This window comes from Pleurodeles waltl, chromosome 10 (assembly GCF_031143425.1).
Source record: "Pleurodeles waltl isolate 20211129_DDA chromosome 10, aPleWal1.hap1.20221129, whole genome shotgun sequence".
Classification (NCBI taxonomy): Eukaryota; Metazoa; Chordata; class Amphibia; order Caudata; family Salamandridae; genus Pleurodeles; species Pleurodeles waltl.
In genome coordinates, this window is record NC_090449.1 from 180,346,422 (window position 1) to 180,370,065 (window position 23,644).

The 23,644-nt window shown below is 45.1% G+C and overlaps 1 protein-coding gene across 4 annotated transcripts in view; it reads right to left on the reverse strand.

The window, feature by feature from the left end:
- RSPH10B (radial spoke head 10 homolog B) overlaps window positions 1-23,644 on the reverse strand; it is a 232,302-nt gene that overhangs the window by 80,824 nt on the left and 127,834 nt on the right. For all 4 annotated transcript variants that reach the window (XM_069210152.1, XM_069210149.1, XM_069210150.1 and 1 more), the window contains exons 13-16: window positions 21,949-22,028; window positions 21,711-21,859; window positions 19,047-19,154; window positions 18,708-18,914 (exon numbers count right to left, since the gene is read on the reverse strand). In XM_069210152.1, coding sequence (XP_069066253.1) covers window positions 18,708-18,914; window positions 19,047-19,154; window positions 21,711-21,859; window positions 21,949-22,028 — 544 coding nt within the window. The remainder of the gene's footprint in view (window positions 1-18,707; window positions 18,915-19,046; window positions 19,155-21,710; window positions 21,860-21,948; window positions 22,029-23,644) is intronic.

The window sequence follows — 23,644 nt, forward strand, 5'->3', positions numbered from 1 at the left end:
ACCTGTTTTGGCCAGGTAATACACTCCCTGTGCGCACAGCACCACTGAGCCGTGCCTGTGTCTCCCCCTCCCCGCCCTCGCTGCTTCTAGGGATCGAGGCCCTCCTGGACCCGATCCGCTAGAGTGTTTTCTCTGGTTTGCCTCTCCGTCCATTCCTCTGCGATCTTTTTACTTTCTTTCCGTGATTCTTGCAATTTTTATTCAGCTTTTTTCTGCTTTTCTTGGCTTTTTTCTCTCTTTGTCTTTTTCACCTTTTTTAACTTTTGTGCCTTTTTGTCCTCTTTCACTTTCCCAAGTTCTGCGCCTTTTTCCCACTCTCTCCCGCTCCCCCCGCCCCCGGCGCCCCTGCGCCCCTGCGCCCCCATTCACCCGCTCCTCCCAGTTGCTCCTCCCTCCCTTCTCCCCCTCCCTTCTTAGCCGTCTGCACCCGTCCGCGCCTGGACCGCACCCAGCGCCAGAACCCCTGGACCCCGCAACAGCCACATCACCAGCCTCCGCTACGACGCCGGCACCCTCCTCGCACTCAAAACCGGCCGAGACACCACTTGCTTTCAGGCCACTCCGAAAAGCACACACAGACCCTTCTCCTGCCACAACTGCAGCTTCACCTGCATCAGAGCCCATAAACCTCCCAGGACCAAGACCAACCACCTGCGCTGCATACTCCTAAACACTCGCTCCGCACGTAAGCACGACATTGAGCTCTGGGACCTGCTCGACTCCACCACCCCGGACATAGCCTTCCTAACCGAAACCTGGTGGAGCGACCGGCGAAGGTCATTGAGAAGATCGTCAACACACAACTCACCTGATACCTCGAAGACAACAACATCATCGACCCCTCCCAGTCCGGCTTCAGATGGAACCACAGCACCAAGACCGCCCTCCTCGCCGCTACAGACGACATCAGAAGCCATCTCGACGATGGAGAAACATCAGCCCTCATCCTCCTAGACCTGTCAGCCGCCTTCGACACAGTCTGCCACCACACTCTGAAAATCTGCCTCCACGAAGCAGGGATCCAAGAGCAAGCCCTCGACTGGACCACTTCCTTCCTCTCCGGAAGAACCCAGAGAGTCCGCCTCCCCCCATTCCAATCCGAAGCCACCAACATCATACCCAGGGCTCATCCCTTAGCCCGACGCTGTTCAACATCTACATGTCCCCCTTCCCACAAGTGGCCCGTCAACACAACCTCAAAATCATCTCCTATGCCGACGACACCCAACTCATCTTCTCCCTCACCAGGGACCCACACACCGCCAAAACCAACCTCCACGAGGGCATGAAGGCCGTTGCCGACTGGATGAGAAGCAGCCGGCTGAAACTGAACTCTGGCAAAATGGAGGTTCTCATCCTTGGGCCCACCCCCTCCGCCTGGGACGACTCGTGGTGGCCAGCCTCGCTGGGTACCCCCTCCGACACCAACCGGCCACACACAAAACCTCGGCTTCATCCTCGACTCATCCCTCTCCATGTCAAAACAGGTCAACGCCATCTCCTCCTCCTGCTACAACACCCTCCGCATGCTTTGCAGAATCTACAAATGGATCCCAACCGAAACAAGAAAAACAGTAACTCAGGCCCTCATCAGCAACAGGCTTGACTACGGCAACGTACTCTACGCAGGTATCCCATCCAAACACCTGCAACGCCTCCAACGCATCTATAACGCCTCCGCCCGACTCATCCTCAACATCCCCCGCCACAGCCACATCACTCCCCACCTGAGAGACCTACACGGGCTCCCCGTCGACAAGAGGATCACCTTCAAACTCCTCACCCACGCACACAAAGCACTCCACAACACCGGACCAGCCTACCTTAACAACAGACTCAGCTTCTACCCCCCAACCCGACAACTCCGCTCCGCCAACCTCGCCCTCGCCTCCATCCCCCGCATCCGGTGCAGATCTTCCGGCGGCAGATCTTTCTCCTACCTCGCCGCCAAAACCTGGAACACCCTCCCGTCTGACCTAAGAATGATCCAGGACCTGCTCACCTTCAGAAGACACCTCAAGGCCTGGCTCTGTGAGCAATAACAGCACCCCCCAGCGCCTTGAAACCCTCACGGGTATGTAGTGCGCTTTATAAATAGATTGATTGATTGATATTCCTCATTTGTTTATCTGTGCCCTCAATGAACGCGGGTGTACAAATGACACCTGCCCATATGCACTTACATACAGCCTGTGGCCAACAGCTGTGTTTGACTACCGTGCGCGTTCAATGCGTCTGGTACATGCTGATGTATTTTTACATCTGGTATGTTGCACCAGAGAGGGTTTTGCCATTCCACAGCTCTGTAAATATCACTTGTTGCAGCAGCACTACTGAATGTTCACCCAATCACTCTTAGAGTTGGTCTGCTTTCGTGTAGACCCCCGGCCTACAGGTCGCACCAAACATATATGTGTGTACATTGTCCTCAGAGCTGTGTTATGTAAATGTGCGTCAGCATTCACACCTCTAGCTAAAACTCAACTATCGCTTCGACTTGTACGTGCCTTCTGAGTGGCATATACATTTGACTTTGAAGACTGTTCTGGTGCGTTCACTTATTTAGTTGTTTGAGGACGTCCTGGCGAAAGGGCTGTTTGTAATGGCTCTGTTATTTCATTGCCTTGCGGCCAAATAGTAGTTGTAATGGCTTTCTCCATTACCGTGCTTGTCATTTTCGGACTTGTATGTTTAAAAAAAAAAAAAAAACTCTGTTTTCAGCATGCATCAACTGCACATAAATTAAAACCTCATTTTGCGACATCGATCACTTCAAATTTTTTGAAACGTAACTGGGAAAATTAAATCAGGATGCATGTCAAATTTGTGGAAAATGAATGTTGACTGTTAAATGAAATCTTGGCATATATCTGTTTCATACAGAAGCACATGTACAGTCATTATTTGTAGTGTAGCGTTGCCACTAGTGTACCCCCAGTGGTGTTTCTAAAAATACATTTTAAGAGTGTAGATGTACGTTGAGCTGCAGATAAAACTGGTGGGCCACTTACAAAGGTGAAGGTTGTGTGTGTGTGTGTGTGTGTGTGTGTGTATAATTAAAATGTTTAAATTTTACTGTGTGTTGTGTGTGTGTGTGTATATATATATATATATATATATATATATATATATATATGTAAGTGTGGGTGTGTGTGTATATATATATATATATCTATATATGTGTATATATATATATATATATATGTACATATATATATATATATATATATATATATATATATATATATATATATATATATATAAAAAACGTACTGACTATCGCCAGTAGGTATAGTTGGGACAAACTTTTTCCATAGCGTTTTTTGTTTTGCTAATAACTTTGGAGCCATTTGACAATTCTTCACAAACTTTTCAAAACTAGTATGCAAGTTAGTTCAGCTGCTGTTTGAAAAGTTTCGGGGTGATTTATGAAGCTGGTGCCAAGAAAAAAGAGGGTGTCCCAAAACACTTTGGGCCTCATTATGGTTTTGGAGGTCTTTTAAGCAGACCACCGAATCCGCTGCAGTCAACAGACCACCAATGCTGGCAGTCTGCTGAACGCCTTATTAGGAGTTCTGCTAGGACTTCCACCTATTTATGGGCGGAAGTCCGGCTCAGGCTTCTGGCCGACAGAGTTGAAGAGGCAGTTGCATCGGCAGCACCGCCACACTAGCAAAACTCAGCCACCGTATTACGAGGCGTAATACGGCTTTGCGGAATCTTGCTGGCGTGGTGGTGCTGGTGGTGCTAAACCACCAGGACCCATCCCCTCCCAGATGACCAGCTCACCGGAAAAGGTAAGGTGATCGTACCAAAGAGGGGGGGTGCTGTGTTGGGTGCATGTGTGTGCTGTATGCCTGTATGTGTTTGAATGGGGGTGTCTGAGTGCGTGTATGTGAGTGAGTGGGAGTGTCTGTGTGCAAGCGTGCAGATGAGGGTGTATGTGCAAGTGTGCGGATGGGGGTGCGTGCAAGTGTGCGGTTGAGGAGGGTGCGTATGTGTGAGTGCGAGTGGGGGGGTGTGAATGGATGTGTACGGTTGGGGGGTTGTTTGTGGGTGCGTGTGTGCGGGTGTGAGCGATTGAGTGCCTGAGTGCGATTGAGCAGATGGAAGGGGTGAGAGCGTGTATGTGGTCCAGGGGGGAGTGAATGTATGTAGTTGCTGGGGGTACGGGGTGATTGTATCTATAAGCTGGGAGGGAGGGGTGAGTGAATGTATGTATGCGCTGGGGGAGGGTGTGTGAATTTATGTATGCGCTGGGGGTGTGAATGTTTGCAGAGGGGGGTGCGTATGTTTGAGTGGGGGTGTGTGTATGTCAGTGTGAGAGCGAGTGGAGGTGTTTGGATGTGTATGGTTGGTGGGTGTTTGGAAGTGTGTGGATGGGTGGTGGGTGTCTGCATGTGTGTGGACGTATGGCGGTGCATGTGCTGGTGACTGCAATGGGGATTCCTGTCACTGGGTGCGTTACCACCAGGGTTTTTGTGTCGGGGTGAACCCACGGAAAGCCTGGCAGTCCCCAGCCCTGAAATCCGTCTGGCAGGCTCAGGCCAGCCGCCAAGCTGGAGGTGCTCACTGCCAGCCGCGTCGGTGGGACTGCACCAGCAGGCCAGCCGGCGTTGTGGTGGTTTGGCTTCTGCCAAACCCCACAACTTGTAATGCAGGGGTCTTTACAGCTGGACCTCCACTGTGGCGGTCCACTGACCGCCAAAATGATAATGAGGCCCTTTTTCCCCATGCCATATCCATGGAGATTTTGCAAGTTTTAGACATGGCTACAGCCTGAACCGCTGAATACAATTACACCAAATTTGATAGAAAGCTAGATCTTGGTCCACAGATTGTGCTTTTTGTGATTTGGGATAAATTTGTCAGGTAGTTTTGGGGTCTAGTCTATGAAACATGTGGCTTTCCTGTGCTTGTTAGTCATGCTGTTTACACTACATTACTTTCTGCCATTCTCTTTTCATGTGGTTATGCCCTTTAGGGGCTGACCATATGGTTACATGACCATGCTTCTTGCAAATGTTATTTTGATAGTAGTGCCCCCTGTGGGCCGTTTTGAGCATTACAGTCAAGAGACTATAATATTCACTGCACTTGGAAACTCATCCCTTTGTGCTTTGCAGGGCATTCCTTTTTCAAAACATTTTTGCCCATAACTTAGCCTGTGGTGGTCCTAGGACAATGCAACCACCACCCAAACGTTCAGCACAACACACTATTTCATTTTAGGTCATCTCTGGGTTCCCACACTAGGTTGGTGTGGCCCCCAAAATAATAACTCCTCCCACTATTAAGTGTATTTTTAAGCTCTCCTATGGCTGGAACTTTACAGCTGAGAGAAATTTGTGTTTTACGGTCTTTGTTTGTAATAACATTGCAATAGGCCTGCTAGCCCTGATAATGTGTAATGCACTATGTTCTCTAGGGGTTCAATCTATGGGTGCAGTGCATTACTTGCTGTCATTCTGTTTTCATGTGGTTATGCCCTCTAGGGGCTAGATATATGATTACGTGACCATGTTTTGTTCTGAGCATTACAGTCTATTGCCAAATGTGTATTTCTGAAAAAGGGTTTTATTGAGTTTATATGATAATTGTATATGTTTTATCAATCTCTTCTTTTTTAAATTATGACCATGATTCAGGCCTACCCAACCTCCTTATTACACTATGACTGTTTGACACTCTTCATATATTTGGGTGACCCTTCTAGTTTATTACTCTAGTTACTCCTTTGTGGCTGTCTTGTGTCTTTTTTGGGGGAATTATGTTAGCTAGCCAGCAACTCCGATGGTGGGGTGGTGAAAGTGGTATTCGATTGGAATTGCCATGGTAGTTTTAAATTAGGATGCTAAATGGCGACATTTTCATTTATGGCTGCAGATAGAGGAAGAAGGTAAATAGAAGTGCTTTAAATATATGCAGGGCAACTGGAATTATGTGGCAGGAAAAGACCAAATTTTGAGGCACGGTTGACCAATTTATGTGGCAAGAAAAGTCCAGTTATGAATTTACAACGCCAATAGCTCTAACTGAAGCAAATGCGAGACCCATTGCATTGGAAATGCTTGTTTTATTGGTAAACAATTTGTCTTAGAGAGTTGGTGAAACCCTGCTTTGTACAACAGAATTACTGTCTTGTAAAGTGAAGGCTGTGCCTGGCCTCCCTGAAATCTGCAGCAATAACAGTCATTTTTTGTTGTTGAAGAACACAGGTTCAGATATCAGCCAAAATGGTGAGACCCTTATTTGATGTCAGCATGTTACCACACATTGAATATAGTTTCTGTGAGCTCGTGGTGTGAAGACGTGAAACAGACAACTTGAGTAACAAGGGAGTTTTCTTTCCTCCTTCCTTGCAATGCTGATATGATTGGAGCCAAGTAACCCACTAAGGCCAGAACTTGGCTTGGTGGCAAGTTCCTTTTAGGCAAAAGATTAAGAAATAACCAAATAAAGAGGGGTTATCTCCTCGTAGGTACAGCGTAATTGTGCCCGTATTTGCGTATACATGGGTTTCCTACATCTTTCTGTGGGCTACTATTGGGTAAGACTGGGTTGGAAGCACAACACCCCAAAACCACTCCTATTCAATGTCTGTGACCCAGATAGGGCACGTGTTTCAGGCAGATACATGTTGACGGACAGACCTTAGGGACACATAAAAGATACCCAGACATTTAGGGGCAGATTCATGAAAAGGGCCCCGTAGCACCCCCCCTAATGCCACCATGGTTCCGCCATATTTAAAATACAGCACACCATGGCAGTAGTTAGGGTGTCTAGAGTCATAACTTTTTACGCTAGTCCGGCGCTTTGCAGGATTTGCGTAAAAAATGATGACGCTAATCCTGCAGAGCAACCAGAGGCCCATTGTAATCAATGGGAACCTCTATTTAACTCCTGCACTTAGCAGGCAGTAAAAAATGCTGATAAAAAGGGCACAAAGGAATCTCATAGATTCCTTTACGCCATTTTTACACACACCCCCCAGCGTCAGAACACCCCGCTTGCATACATTATGCCTGGAGCAGGCATAATGTGGTGCAATGGGTTATAAAGTAGCACAATGCAAGCATATATATATGGTGCAGCATTTTTCCCCTTCCAACGCTACAGTAGCGTAAAAAATGATGCTTATGTGTCGTTGGAACGGCACAAGGCCAGCATAAATGTGGCCCTTAATTTCTTCTTTTTAATAGTGTGTAAGACATGTAGGCAAATTAAAAAAACATCATCCTCACGCACCATATTTTTAACTTGATGCTGCCATTTAATTCTCACCATAAGAGGGAGTTGTGTGAAAGAAAAAAACATGGTGACTGAGTTGATATAATACAGCTCCGTTGACCAGTGGAATAAAACACTGAAAAGCCCCACAATTAAAAGTGCAGCGCAAAGTCCTCCGCAGAGTGTAAGATTAAGGTCATGAAGAGGAAGAACCGATGGTGAAACATGGCAATATGAGTGGGTGAGAATCTTCCATTCTTTCAAAATTGATGTCAGGGGCCTTTCTTGGAAGAAAATATAGCACTAAAGCCCAAATTTAAGAAGGGCCTAACGCCAACTATCGCCACATTGACGTCATTTTTTTACACTAATGTGGCGATAGTGTGGCAAAAATGCAGCGCCATATTTACAACGTAGTGCAATACACGCATCGCACCACTTTGTAAACCCTTGCGCCATATTATGTTTGTGCCAGGCATAAGGTATGCAAGGGGGGCATTCACCCGTTAGGGGGCCCGGAAAATGGTGCAGTGGAACCTATGAGAATCCACTACGCCATTTTTAGAAGCATTTTTAGCGGCATTTTAAACGCCTGCTCAGAGTAGGCGTTAAAAGCAGGCACACCATTATTTTTAATAGGCCTCTATGTACTTTGCAGGATTAGCTGCAACATGTTTGGCACTAATCCTGCAAAGTACAACAAGAGCATCATAAATGATGACGTTATTGTCCCTAACCTTTGCCTTGGTGCGCCGTAGGTTAAATATGGTGCACACATGGTGCGTTAGGGGGGGTGCAATGGCCCGCGAGAAAAGTAGAGCTTCATGACATGAAGCGCCACTGTTCTTAAGTCAGGGCCTACAGGGCTCATTTACAAGCCCCTTGCCCCACCGGAACATAACTTTCAGCATCACTTTTTGTGGCTTAATGCCACCTTGTAAATACGGCCCCTTTACACGCATCACTTTGCGTGAAGGGGGTGTGCAATGGGTGTTGCTGTGGGCGTTCCCCTGCAACACTCATTGCATTTTGACACTGCCCCAGAGTTACGAGAAATCGTAAAGCTGAGGCAGCACCAAAAACGGCTGCCACCCAGTGGTGGCGTTAGAGTTGGGCAATAAGGAAAAATACATTTATTTCTCTGCGTTTTTGCAAAACACCATTATTAATTGTTTATGTGCAGGAAGGTGTCCCTCCCTGCACATAAACAATAATTCCCTGCAATGCAGGCACCCTTGCACTATGCTGCAAGGGTGCCTGGTTTGGCACTAGGCAGCTAATTTAGTACCGGTGCAGGGGAGAACACAGGGTTAGGCCATATTTTTGTAAATACGGCACATCCCTACATTCTGGAAATGATTCCGCTCGGCGCAACAAAATTGCTTGCGCCACCGAGCTGCGCCATTTCCTAGTAAATGATGCTTTTAGGGCCCTTAGGCATAGCTACTCTTGGACATCCCAGCACCAGCAACACAACATACAACACACCATTACCTTCGGGGGTTTAAAGAGAGGTTTTAGTTGTCAAATAGCCAGGTATTCAGAAGTTTTCGCAACCGCAGTTCATTAAGCCACATTGTATAAGGGTGGGAATTCAACAGCTTTATGCATTATCACCGAGTGAACACCCTCTGCTTCTTGCTCTTTGAATAGTTCGAACTATGGCCAGTCCAGCATTAGTGGATCTAAGGGTTCTGCTTGGTGTCTAAGGTGAAATCAAAGGGCGCAGGATGGACTGGCCTTTGGTTAGAAAAGCCCTATGTGCTATGCAAAGATAGGGCTTTGAATTTAACCTGCTGCTCAGCCGGAATCCAATGGAGAGTGGCCAAGGCCTGCCAGGAACAAATGTGTCTGGGGACAATGAGCAAGGTTCGGTCTGCACAGCTTGGAGTTTTTAAGTAACCGTTTTTGATGCTCCCAAGTATGGCGAGTTCCCGAAGTCTAGAGAAGAGAGAATTAGTGACTGGAGCACAAGCCTTCTGGAGAGGAATGGAAGCAGGTGTAGGATTTAGTCTGGGGAATCCCCATGTCATGTGGCTAAAGTTAGCGTCAAGGTGTGCACATCAAGGGAATCCCCGCGGCTCACCCCTGTAGATGGCTCATATTCTGTGGGAGGTCAGGCATGTCATGTGATGTAATAAAATTTATATATTTTAGGCGTGTGTTTCGAGATACCTTTTGGTGATATGTTAGTGTCCTACACCATTCAGGATCCAGAATCTCGTGGCCCATTACTGACTTCCATTTGACTTTGAGACCATTGAGGGGCTCACTCACCATCCCACTCAATGCCCTGTAGACCAAGTTATCAGATGTCCGGCTGTACCCATTGCAGTAAAAACTGTAGGACCGCGTGCTTCTGGGGTTCTTAGTCACCATTACCCCACAGGTCCCTGAAGGACCTTGCCAATGCTTTTGTATGTCAGGAACTGATCAGAGGGCAAGTCTCTTTGTGCCATCATTTCTTCTAGAGGCATCAGAATACCCATGTGAAAAGAATATCCCACACTTATAAGCCCAGCATCAATCCAGTCTCCCATCTGAGCTGCAGTGAAGTAAATTATAGGGTCACCATGTGGAATACCTACCAGCGGCAAGGCAGGGGTTTACAATGGTCTCCACCCAGCACGCCAGATACCGTGATGCCAGAAGCACAGTGGAGCCCCTAACAGCGTAGCTGGACTTAATAGTTTGTCCAAGAAGGTTCCCTGGTTTGATACTCAGCCGATGAAGCCCAGCTCCTCTTGGCAGATCCCATCTAGCCACGGAGAGAGCAATTGAAGCTGGGCCATCAAAAAGAGTACAATTCGATGTCATGTGCTCCCAGCCCGCTCTCCATCAATTGACGTTGCATTATGGCCAGGGACACTGTGCCGGCCCTGTCACATATAAGCTCCCTAAGGAGGGAGTCCAGTTGCCAAAACCAGGGCCTTGTAATGCTGACTGGGAGGTTCATGAAAAGACAGAGCAACCTCGGGAGCATCATCATTTATGAGATAGCAATGCGCGCCGTCATGGCCAGCTTAAATGACCTCCAGAATGGCACACAGTGGCCCAGATTTCTGCGTTTTGCAGCAAAAAGTGTAGCGCCCGCTTGCATCATTTAACAACGCCAGCCGGGCGCTGTGTTTATTGAATGGTGCAAGCCAGCGCTAAACTTGGGATAGCATCTTCAAGAAAGAAGCTAGCCGGGTGAGGGTGGCTGTAGGGAAGGAGGGGGCAGTGTGTCAGAAAATGACGCTAGCCTGGTTAGAGGCAAAAAAATGCCTCAAACCAGACTAGCGCCATTTTCTGGCGCAAACAACCAAAAACATGACTCCTGTCTTAGGAAAGACAGGAGTCATGCCCACCACCCCAATGGCCAGCACAAGGGACAAGTGTCCCCTGAGCATGGCCATTGCGCCCTGTACCATGCAGGGGGCCCCAATTAAAAAATAAAATTAAAAAATACTTATCAATACTTACCCTACTTACCTGGGATGGGGTCCCCCATCCTCTGGTGTGGGTGTTCCTGGGGCTTGGGGAGGGCACCTGTGGACCCATTCCATGGTGTTTAACCATGGAAATGGGTCCACAGGTCCCCTAACACCTGGTCTGACCCAGGCGTTAAATAGTGGTGCAAAGCAAGCTTTGCATGTTTATTAAGCCCCTCCTCCCACTGTGCGTCATTTTAGCACAGGGGGATAAATATGGGGCTATGGGGATTGCACCATTTTTTAGATGGGAATGCCTACCTTGCATCTCATTGATGCAAGGTTGGTTCAAGCATCCAAAAAATCGTGCTAACTCCAATGTTTTGACGCTAGACACATCTAGTGTCAAAATATAAATATGGAGTTAAGTTTGCACCGACTTTGCATAAACAAAATGACGTAAATTCAGCACAAACAGAGTATAAATATGCCCCTGAATCTAAGAGATTGCTGTGCCCCACCCAGATTGGCCTCCCACAAATCAGCTAGTGTGTGGTAGATCTGGATCCCCAGATATTTAAAGGTGGCAGGGGCCCAAGTTAATTCTAGCGGGGCACCCGACGGCCCCAGGGATCCATGCTGAACTGGGAATAGGCAGGTCTTGATTTGTTGACCCGGAGCCCCAAAAGAGCCCCAAAATCATGCAGGTGCCTCATCACTGGGCCAGAATCTGAGGCCCCATCTAACAGGTATAGTCAGAGGTCATCTGCGTAAAGGAAAACAATATGTTCATGGTCTCCCAGACCAATACACTCGACCGTGTTTTCCAACCGCAGACCTCCGCTAATGGCTCTATAGCCAAGGCGAGGAGGAGAGGCAACAGCGGGCAGCCCTGCCACGTTCCGTGCTGTTGTGAAATTGTGTCCCTCATTTTCACTCTCGCAGTCAGGCAGGAGTATAACAGTCTCATCCATTGGGTCCAGGCAGACCAAAGGCCCATGCAGCTCATGACCCCCTCAGGAAAGTCCCAACAGATTGTGTTGAATGCCTTTTTCACATCGATCAACATTATTGGAACGCCAAGTGTATCGTGTACGTTTGGGTTATATAGTACCTGATTTAGGTGCCAAAGATTAAGCAACGTGTTTTGTGCAAGGATGAAGCCATTCTGGTATACGTGTATCAGTGCCTGCGTATGCTAGAGTAGTCTAGTCACTAGGACCTTGCTGAGAGTTGTAAAATCCATATTCGGCATAGATAAAGCGTGAAATGCATAACGGGTGCTTCTGGGTTTTTAGATTTGGGTAGTGGTACCAGTTTTGCTTCTCTGGGTAAGGCGGGGGGTGTTCCAGAACAGTAAGATTTAGAGTATAGCACCAACAGTATGGGAGCTAAAAATTCCATGTGCATTGAATAGAAGTCAGCAGGTACACCATCCAGACCCAGGGTCTTACCTGTGGCCATAGATTTGATGGCCCGCCTAATTTCCTGAGATGTCAATGGGTTCCCCAATTCCTCTGTATGACCTGTAGGCAATGTCCGGAGTGGGGAGCAGCTTAATAAGGTCTGGACCTCATCAGGTGGTACATGTTCCGGACACTGATAGAGCCATACATAATAATTCTGAAAGGCCACATTTATGGCCTTGGGTGAGAACAGCATCCCACCATCCGGCGCTTGAAGCTGGGTAATTGGGGTGCCACAAGTGCCTGCTTTAATCAGCCATGCCAGGAGTCTACCAGCTTTACCTCCCTCTCATGCACCCTAGAAACATATTATTTGTAGTTGTGGTGATGCAGTCACTCAAGTATTGCTGAGTATAATTTTTTCACAGCCTGTAGCTGCTGGAGGGTCTCTGGGTCAGCCCCTGGGACATTATTACAGTTGTGCAATTCCCTGTCCAGGAGTCACAGTTCCCTGTCCAATTCTCTATTAATGCCCACAGAGTTCCGGACAGTGTCCACGGAGGACCACTTTCAGGGCCTCACTTCCGATTGTACAATCAGATGCTGTGCCTTGGTTGGCCTAAAAATAATGTACTATTGCCTCTCGCCAGGAGTTACTATACAGAGCATTCGCTAGAGCCACCAGGTGTAGCGGCCATTTAGGATCTCTGGGCCCTAGGTCTGGGCCCAGTAGGAGAGGGTTGTGGTCTGAGATCATGCATCCCGTCTTGGTCATGAGGTATCTTAGCTGGTCCTAACAAACATAACAGTCAATTCGGGTGTGTAGCTGATGTAAGTGGGAGTAGTAGAAATGGTCTTGTATTGCAGTATGCTGCATCCTCCAGCCATCTACTAGCCCCCAGTCTCCCAACCAGTTTTGAAACCCTGCAGCTATCCTGTGGGCTGGTGCAGTTGGGAGGGGAGGGCGGAGCGATCTAAGTCTACATCCAGGACACAGTTAAACTCTCCCCCAAGTATCAACGGCTCATTTGAAAAATGGGTCAGGGGTGCCAACATAGGATGCATGTAACCTGGTCCTTGTTTGGTGCATATATGCTCCTCAGTGTGACCTGTCTGCTATATAAATGCTCCATTACTAGAACTTCTAGAGCGCTCCTTCTTGTCAATCTTTGTGTGGGCTGTATCAAAGGGGATCTCCACCCTCAACCACAAGAGAGCCCCTCTGGCATATACCGAGAAAGATGTCACATATACCTGCCTGAGCCAGCGATGCCTAAGGCGCTTCACCTCCACCCCTGTAAGGTGTGCCTCCTGCAGCATGGCCACCTGAACTCCCCTGCACATGAGGTACTTATGTATAGCACAGCGTTTGTCTGCCAAACACATACCCTGGATGTGGCAGGAGTGTGATGATATGTTATGGATCACTCTTGTATGTCGCCTTCAGATGGTTCAGCCCAAGCCCCACACACACACCCAGCCCCCCCGATTTAGCAAACTCAGTGATCCCCGACCGACTGAACAAGCAAAAACACCCCAAAGGTCCCACTCCAATAAGCAGCCCAGCAACAACCGACCACACAAACTGTAGAAACGTAAGCTGTGAGTCAACCAGAGTTCCACCTAGCCCTGGTCCTCTGGCCCAGCAAGGTGAGATGGGAATGTATGTACAGTGTAGTCACACATCAGTCCTCAGTTAAAGCCGCATCACACAGTTACCTTGTAGATCTGGGAAAGTTTGGGAGTCCATACTAGGAGCAGAAAGCCACGAGGGGTGGCCCCTGATGAACTAACATGGCTTAGCACCCCAGTACTCCCTACATGTGTTCTTTCAGTCCAGGCATTGTTGTTTTCTCTTACACCTGAGGATGGGTTAAAAAAGAGAAGGGAAAAGGGTGACTATTATATCACCTCGGTGTTGACTCTACCTCCAGAGCAGTTTTTCAGCTGTCTGTGGTGTGATCACAGGGAGGTCTCCACCCTTCGAGGCCAAGTTGTCAACCAGTGGTGTCATTGAACACTGCTTAGATGAGTGACAGCTTTCTGAGTTGGAGGGCCCTTGTGCTGTCAGCTGGGTAGCTGCCAGTAGTGAAGCTGCCTGGCCTTTGTCTGTTTGGGATCTTGGTGGTTTAAGGAGTGGTTCTCTACAGCAGTCTCAGCTTTGGCAGTTCCTGGTTTTGTACTGGTCTGTAGCACCTGTCCTCCTCTCCAAGCGTGGGCCATCTCCAGCTCTGTAAGAGTACAGCCACTCCCAGGCCTCCGTTGGCTCAGTATAGAATTGCGAGATACCCCACAGTATGATTTTGAGCTTTGCAGGAAAGATCATTGAATATTGTAGCCCTTCTGCTCATAACGCCTTCTTTACCTCCATGAATGAGGCTCTCTTTGCTTGCACCACTGCGGTATAGTCTGGAAACAAGAACATCCTGCTGTTACCCACCCCGAGTGGGCTTCTTGCCCTTGCAGATTGTAGCAGAGCGCCTCTGTCTCTATAGTGAACCAGTTTGGCAGCAATGGGCCCAAGCATGCGGCCTAAGGCAGGTGGTCTGGAGATTACTTAATGAGCCCTTTCCAGTGCAAAGAAGGGAGACAGCTGGGTTGGGGCTACCTCTGTTCGGAGCCACCCATGGCTTCCGTGCCATCAGGTAGTCCCTCTATTATGGTATTATTGGGCCTGGTGCGCCCTTCAGCATCCTGGGCACGGAGCTCTAGTACACGCACTGTATCTGATAGGTCTGCCAGCTGTAGTTTCAGGGTTTGATGTCCAGGTGTAGCTCATCCAGCCTCAATTCACTGGTCATTTTCAGTTCTGTATTCATCATGTTTTTTAATTGTGTTTTGTTCCTTCCCTGTTTCTTTGATGTTCTCCTTTCCTTCACACTGTGCCCACTGTTGTATCCTAACCCCTTTTTATAGTGGTGTCCACTGTTTCACTGTACCCAAGCATGCTTTTGCTAGTTGAGGAGTGTTCACTGACTGGACTTGGTGTTTGTGGATGGTCTGCATTAGACTTGTCAGCCTTAGGGTGGCCTTCCCCCAAACTGTTTTTCTTTTGCACCAAAGTTTTTTGCTGAAATTCGTTTTTGTTGGTTTTAGGACTCTGTGCCCTTTACCACTGCAAACCAGTGCTAAATTGCCCTCTTGCTTAAACATGGTAAAATTGGCTTACACCTGACTGGCATATTTAATTTACTTTTAAGCCCCGTGTAGAGTGGTATACTACATTCCCAGGGCCTGTATAATAAATGCTATTAGTGGGCCTGTAGCACTCATTGTGCCACCCATTTAAGTAGCCTCTTAAAACATGTTCCAGCCCTTCCAATGCAGCCTGAACACAGTTTTCAACTGCTAATTGAACTTGGCAAAATAACCACCTTGCCAAGAATTAACCCCCCTCTTATTGCATATATGTCACCCCTAAGAAGGTCCTAAGGAGCCCATAAGGAATGGTGCATTGTAATTAAATTAAAAGGTTGGACACATATGTTTAAGTTTTACATGTCCTGGTAGTGAGAAATTCCTAAATTAGTTTTTCACTAATGTGAGGCCTACCTCCCCCATAAGACAACATTGAGTTGCCTTGTTTCATTTAATAAGTCCTTGAAAACAGGTAGACATTTCATGTTTTCTGTCATAAATACTGTCATTAAAATTGGCTTTAATGATAAAGTTGGATATTAAGTTACAGTTTCATAATGTCACTTTTAGAAAGTTGATATTTTCCTGCCCTAACCATTTTATGCCTGCAGTCTGCTCCTGGGTCACATGACTGGGTATAGATGGCAGTTGGACGTTGTTAATTTCTCTCAGACAGCTACACAAAATGGGGATTAGGTGTGCCTGGATGGGCCATTAACAAGTAGAATGAGGGGCGGAGCTGGGCAAAGCCCCACTTGCAACTGAATAGGCTGCGCTCTGCCTTCACACAAAGGTCCTGTCACCTCTGCATTATTCATGCAGCCAGTGTTGGAGCAAGGGCAGAGCAGTCAGGAAACTGCAAACCCTTCAAGGGGAAATCTCTAGAAACGTCTACTTCAAAGGAGGCACTAGGTATAAAAATAGGACCCTCAGACCCAGTCCTCTGTTCATTTTCTTGACCTGTGGAAAGACTCTCAAAGGACTATCTGCTCCTGTGGCCTGCTGTGTATCCCACAAGACTGCTTTGCTGCACCTGGAAGGACTATTTCGCTTCCCCGAGCCCTTCTGCTTAAGTCCTGATTCCACAGTTGAACCCAGAACTACCAGAGAGACTACAAGGGCTACTTGGCTGGCCTCCTGATCAGCGCCTCAGGGACAAAAAAGGCTCCATCCATTATGAACATGCACCTGGAGCCAGCCTGAGTGAGTCTTAAACTCACAAGATGTGCCCCTCCAGTCCTGGACCCTTGGTGGTGGCGCTAAAGATTCCCATATAACCAAAATCCAAAACTTGGGACTTGAAACATTTTAGGTAAAAACTGCTCTGAGAACCAGGAGAAGACCGGGACCAACCTGCTGGTCTATCTGCCCAAGGTGCATCGCTGGTCGGCCTGACTTTGCACCAGCCTATTCTCCGTTCTTCTCCTCAGCAGCAAATCCTGTTCAGCGGTTCTTCACCAAAGGGATATCCGGCCTTATGGAACTTACGTCGACTACAGCCTCCAGTCAAGTCTAGCTGGGGATTTTTGACTTCCAAGAAAGTGACTAAATCTGACCGTAGAAATCTCCACTGTAACTTTTGTCCAGCTGCTCCCTGACAATGATCCTCTCTTTTCAGACACCACCTCCAGCCTTGCCCTGCTGAACTTAACCTTGTCAGAACACTTTTTTCAAAATTTCTTTTAAGGCTGAAGGTAAGTGCCAACTAGGCTCAACCCACATTTTGTATCCAACTCATGCTACATTGCAGTCAGCAATATTTTTCAGCTTTGACCCGATCTTACACGACTAGATGTCCGTGGTTGGCTGTTTGATCTTTTAAAAACTTGTCTTTACCTTAAACTTCAAAGATTCATAACTCTGGCCTACTGATTAGACCTTTGCCCTTTTATTGTTAAATAATTCATCAATAAAATTCACTCCGTTCTTTAAATTTCTGTTGGATTTTTTTCTGTGTTGTGTTTTCATTTTTATACTGTTTGTGTGTGGCATAAATACTTTACACATTGCCTCCAAGTTAAGCATGACTGCTTTTGTACCAAGCCACCAGAGGGTTAAGCACAGGTTAATTTAGTGACTTTTAGGTTTTACCCTGAGAGGGATTGTGGCTTCTGCTTGAACAGGGGTCACCCCTCCCATTCAGCCAACAACCCAATTTCTCTTAATCTGCTGTCAATAAACCTGAGAAAAGTGCCAGTCTGTGTAATTTTTGCTGGGCGATCAAAACATTAGGTGTTTTCTGTAGTCTCCAAAAATAGTCATAAAGATTAACTATTAAAATTCCCCATTTGAATGGTTAACTCCTGACACAGCCTGAGCATACAGCTTTGGTTTCAATCACACATATATTTCCTTTTCAAGATATTGACCAAAAATGTATGGATTGGAAAGGGAATCCATCAAAAAATTAAGTGCATGTGTGAGTTTCATCTCACTTGACTCAAGTGCAAATACATCAGAGTGAGTTGGCAGCCATAATGAAAGAACCAGAAAATAATGATCCTGCAGAAATCTACTGGAGATGGAAGACAGGTTCATCACGGCTGTGCACCTCCCTGCTGTGATCAGCCCCATAACTGAACGCATGGTTAGCCTCTACTAACAGAAGAACTTCTTCAGTAATTGGTGAGCCTACTCACCTTGAAAGCCCTTCTCACACTTCCAGCCAAGATGGTTTGTGCCACTTTTGCCACTAATCCAGATTATTTCAGTTCCATATGAAGACTTTTTTGGATGGTGGATATACAGTTGGTTCAGCCCATCAACTAAACCCTCTTGATACTGCATATCTGGTATCATTGAAAAAAGGCATTGATATATCCATAATTATGGAAAGTGGATCTCATTAACAATCATACAATTTCCATTCTGCCATTATTTGTTACAGTCTTAAATATGGCATTCATTGGCCAGGATTCGTTTCCTACTACTCCATGGTCTGGCTTTAGAGGGATCTGCCCTGGTCTGAGGTCTGCATGGCAGATTAAGTAGTCAGGGACATGTCTAGACATACTGATTCATGTTTTTATTTTGTAGGTTTGTGTAGCAATGCCTATTCATGTTTGGTGATTTCAGAGCACATACAGGTAGGGGAGGGGAATATAGCATGCAAGTAAGTTAGATAAACAACCATTTACACTTTTTTCTGCATGTCTTTGTTCATAGGCAACCCGAATAAACACCACTGCATTCCATTGCATCTTTTTAAAAAAAAATGTTTTATGGCATTTTATAAATTGTAACAAACTGTGCACCAACAGGTGCCCAAAACAACAATCAGCGGAGAAGCATTCGTACCACCAGAGGATTTACGCATCATTATGCATACAGACAATAAATAGCCCCACAACATCATCAGGAGACGGTGAACAGGGTGTGAGATCCAGTCTAGTTAATCAGACAGTACATTATATTTTTTTTAAATATTCAGAGTAATTTTGGGTATTCCAAAGTATCATGGAGCAAACGTGTAGAGAATTTCTGTTTTTGGATAAACTTTTTGAGAATTCGGCCATACCTGAGACAATATCTGTTCCTGGTGCAAGGACTGGTCCTGAGGAAGGTGTTCTTCATGTAGCACACTTGAATCTTTGGTGCCTTCCATATGGAGGTTTTTGTCTGCTGCTAGTTCTTCGTGTATAGGACATACCCTATCCATCACTTCACTGGTAACATATACAGGTGCACAATCCAAGAGAGCCTCTAAGAATTCAGAAAAGGTAATCTAAAGGATGAGGGATATATATGCTCAATTAATATGCATGTATTGTGGAGACAGATTACAATCACAGAAAAAATAAATAGCAATGATTAAGGCCTACAATGTGTTCATAGTGTGTTCCTATTAGTTACCTACCTCTAAGTCTAAATTAGTTTCATTTCCATCACGTACAGCTGGATTATCTTCAGCAAAGATATCAACAATCCTTTTGGCAGTTAGATCTTTGGTAATCATGTTGAAATTCTATCACAAAATAAAAAATAAAAAAGCACTGTAAATAAAATGCCACATATTTACAACCATAAGATTTAAGGCAAAACATCCAAAATTAAACCAATGAACGTTTATGTGCACTAACCCACCTATAGTTTTCTTAAGAAGAGGTTACATAGGCTTGTGGAGCTATAAATTTGAAACATTACCAGCTCTTGTATGGCCACTTGGGAGCTTCAAACTACAGGCCATACACATTGTTTGGGGAACTCACTGCAGGAATAGTATCAATAATAGCAGAAATCTGGAGTGCAAGCCACATTATGTTCTCAACCCAATAACAGTATGATATACAGACATCAAAGCACCACAAAGAATCCTGGTAAATACCTCTGGCCAGATGCTACCTACGCAAGCAAGGCTTGCATGACTTGGATTACATCACACACTTAGAAAAGGGAGAGTGGGTCACATGATGTACATCTGTCATCTTTGTAATCTGGGCTTAAAGACTTTGCTTCAAGGCTGTAAAACAGGGATGTCTGATGAACATGTTCTTCATCTGCTGAAGGAAATATAGGGAGAACTGTCCTGGGATCCATTTGAATGTGTGTCTAAAAGCACTGATCCCTGAACTACTATAAGCAGTGTCCTGAACAGGCTCCCAGACCACTGAACTCTGTGATCTGCTGTGGTTTGCATCTTTCTTTGGAAGTTGCCTTCTGAGCCTGGAACCACCTTTAAGCTGAATAGTTCATTCAAAGAAGGGAGCAACCCCAGTGTATGAATTCAGTTCTCTGACTGATGTACTGGCAGAATTTTGAGACTGGTTGTAGCCCCTGGGGCTGTGATCCAGTTGACTGGTTTCACTGGTGCCAGTTCCAAAGAAGAAACCAGCAAGGAGGATTGATAAATAAATAGGTGGTCCTGTGAGGGAAGAGCTTTTCACTTCTTGTTCCTCTGTTCTGTTGGCCTGCTCGCTACAACTAGAAAGAGGGCCACCTCCCCCAGTTACCTTTACATGTACTGCTTGGTAGCAAAATTGTATTTGTAATAAGAGAAAGTCTAGGACTAGGAGTACTGGAGAGCATTATAACATTATTTAACACCAAGAGGGCATTTGGCTGAGTCCTATTCCTGTTCACTGCAAATGGATTTCTTAACATTTGATTTTTTATTTGATTGATTCATTATGATTTACATGGGGTCTAAATACCATTTTACCGAGAAAAGAACCCAAAGCCTTAAATGTACTTAGGAAAAAAGTACCTGTTCATCGATGGTGTAGGACATTACCAATCACATTGTAATACAACTTGGGATCTTTGTGTTGTGTTTACTGTACAGTTTGCCTTCTCTAAGCACAGTTATTAGTAAGCGCTACTATTACTCAACTTGGTGGTTCTTAAATTATCAGCTTTAAAAAAAGGAAAGGGTATGTTGACGTGATGATGTCAGTAATGAGTGATTAACTCATTGAGTCCCAATCGAGAGCTCACTAAGGAGCAGACACCTGTACATGGGACCATGTACAGGAGCCCAGTGACATGCTTGACTGCCTTTTGTGAGTGGAATTTAGTGGTAATCCCCAAAGATGAACACAGAAGGGTTTCTTGTGTCGATTTGAATAATTGTTTCTGCTAATTAAAACAGTAATGTGTGTCCACAATCCAGGGCCAAGAACCATTTGCTTTTTCCGTAGGTCAATGCACGGCCTGTCCTCCTGGAATATATAGGAGTGTAAAAAGCGCTCACTCCTCAGAAATCAGTCAAGGTGGGAAAAGTTGGAGGGTGCGTAATTTGGGATTTGTAAATAAAAAGCCCAAAAGTGTGAACTGACGAGGCTGGGCTGCTTCATTTTGAAACAGTGTGGTGAAGATATGGAAACTTGACTTTTGATGAACCTAATAAACAATGGAGCTGAGAAATAAAATATAGCTGAATCTGGTCTAGACCACATGATCATAAAGGTAACTCATTGCCCGTAATATAAATGTTGGAGACATTCCAATAAAGAGATTGACCTGGGATAAATCTAACAGTTGGAGATTTAGTGGGAAAGCACAGTGCAGTAAGTGTGAGGAACATAGTGCAGTGTATCTCCACATTGATCTCACCTGTGTGGCAGGTGGTAAGAAGGGAAATCACGGCGCATGGAAAGCACATTCAAACCCAATACCTTGCCTTCCTTAGCACTCAATATCAATTATGAAGAAAAAAAGTAACTGATGCTTTTATTATTCTGATCCAAAGGTTATTACTCTGTCAGCACTCTAGTCCATTGTCTTACCCTGTACATGCTAAGACAGAAAATTATCAAGCATATGCAAATCAGCATTGGTCATGCTCCAATAAGAGCAGCCCCGCCGGTACTGCCACACCTCATATCCACTCTGACCAGGAACAAAAGCAACCTTTGCCAAGTTTGAACGCAAGGTGATGATCAGCCAAATCCTGTGCTTATACAGATTTGGTCATAATAAGGGCATATCCTAGGTCAATGGTGAGTATAGTTCACACATTAATGTACATTACAAATGTGTGTACAGGCACAAAGAGTAAGGAAAACAAAATCTGAACCATTACTTTCAACATCCAGACGAAGTGCCTCATTGTCATTGTATATTCATACGGCGGAAAGGAGCATTTGATAAGATGAGATCTGTATATCTCCCAGCATTTATTAATGTAACCAATCAAATGGATCGTTCGTTCAGGATCCGAAAATAACATTCCTACAAATGGAAAAGAAAATACATTATAGTGGTTAATGTGAAGTATGCCGATAATGGTCAATACTTGCAAATTCTCTTGTACAATTTACCTTTGATTTTACATGCATTTGGAACAATATTCTGGGACATGATTTTTGAAAACGCAGTAACAAGAGACGTGTCATTGCCTCTAAAAGAAGAAAGAATGTATAGGTTAGAATATCTTCACAAATTCAATGCATAAAAAATAAGGCCTCCTTAGATTTGTAGATGTAATGCAGATTTTAATGCCTTTCATTACATTTTTATTCAAGAGTTCTTTTGTATTTTTGGGTAATAAAAAAGCAATTGGAAAAAGCTTTCAGGTGAAAGGAAAGGTGAATGGGGCTACTGAAAACAAATCAGGGATGTGATCATTACAGTTAAAAAAAAAGATGTATTACCTCATCTATTGTCAAGATTAAATATATACATGTTGAATTGTCTTTCTTTACTCCCCAACCCTAATTTTCCAACCTTAAGCTTCCCCAACTCTAAATTCTTCCAAAATACCACCAACGCCCCTTCTTGTTCCTGATATACATTTCTGCAATTAAAAGTTAATCAGTAAACATAACTAACAAATATTTAAAAGCTGAAAAAAGAAGGCCAAGTTGCTTTTCTTGTTACTGATTTACTGCTTCGAACTGTCCTGCCTCCTACTAGGCACAGAACCTAACTGGCTGCACCTGATGAAAGACCTGGGCACTCATAACAAGCGGTAGAATTTCACCCAGAGCAGTAACTCCTGGAGCAAGCTAAAGACCTTATTGTACATGTTGTGATTTTACATCAGGTAAAGCATTATCATTTGAGGATCATGTCAATAAAAAGTGTACAACATAAGAGATTGTTTTAATTATAACTCTGCTTTCTGTGTTTATGTAATTACATCTATGTGTAAGCTTATTTATCTGGGTTCTACTACTAAGAAACTGAAAATTAGGTGACAAGAACACTTAATAGGCCAAGCTATTTAAAAGAAGAAGCACAGCAGACGGGCAGTAATTAAGTTAAAATAATCTGTACTTGGTCCATGCCCCACATAAACACAAGGAAGTGATTGAGGAAGTGCTGCCGTAATAGAACGGAGTAAAGGAGAGTGATAATGATACCAACAAATAGTGGGACGGCTTAAGCCCCTTTTTAAAGTTTTTTAGGTCCAAGCCTTCTGACAGTGCAGCTGTCTGGTTGCTAAAGACTTTTTGGGGATAGTCTGAAAGCTGACCTAAGAATGCATTTCACCTATTGCTTACTATTGGCTATGTGGTTTGTAACTCACATTTGCTTGTTTCTATTTCTTTTAGGCTGTCCAGCATGTCTTTGTCCCTCCCATTGAGCATCATCTGTGTACTGTATTCTTCCACAAATGCTCACTTTCTGTAAACAGGCCTTTACATTTTTGTTCTTATCTTGTCACATTTGCTGTACATTCAAAGACAGAGGTCAAATGCTGGGCTCTGTCATTTGAGGGAGCTTGGTGTTAACTTTTTTTCTATGACTTCAAAGTGAGAGGACTTATCTGACAATCTGAGGGTGTGAAAGGAAATATTTTTTCCTAGCACATAACGAAATTTAAATGTCTGGGAATGAACAGTTCACATTTTTCAGAATATAGCAGAATTAGGAAAGCACAAATGAAGCACAATTTTTTGTAATTATGGAACTGTGCTGGAAGGAAATATTTTAATACGATCAAAACTAATCAATACACTAGGAGGTGATGCCATTGCCACACATTATTTTTTGTGCGCTGTAGAGTTTTAT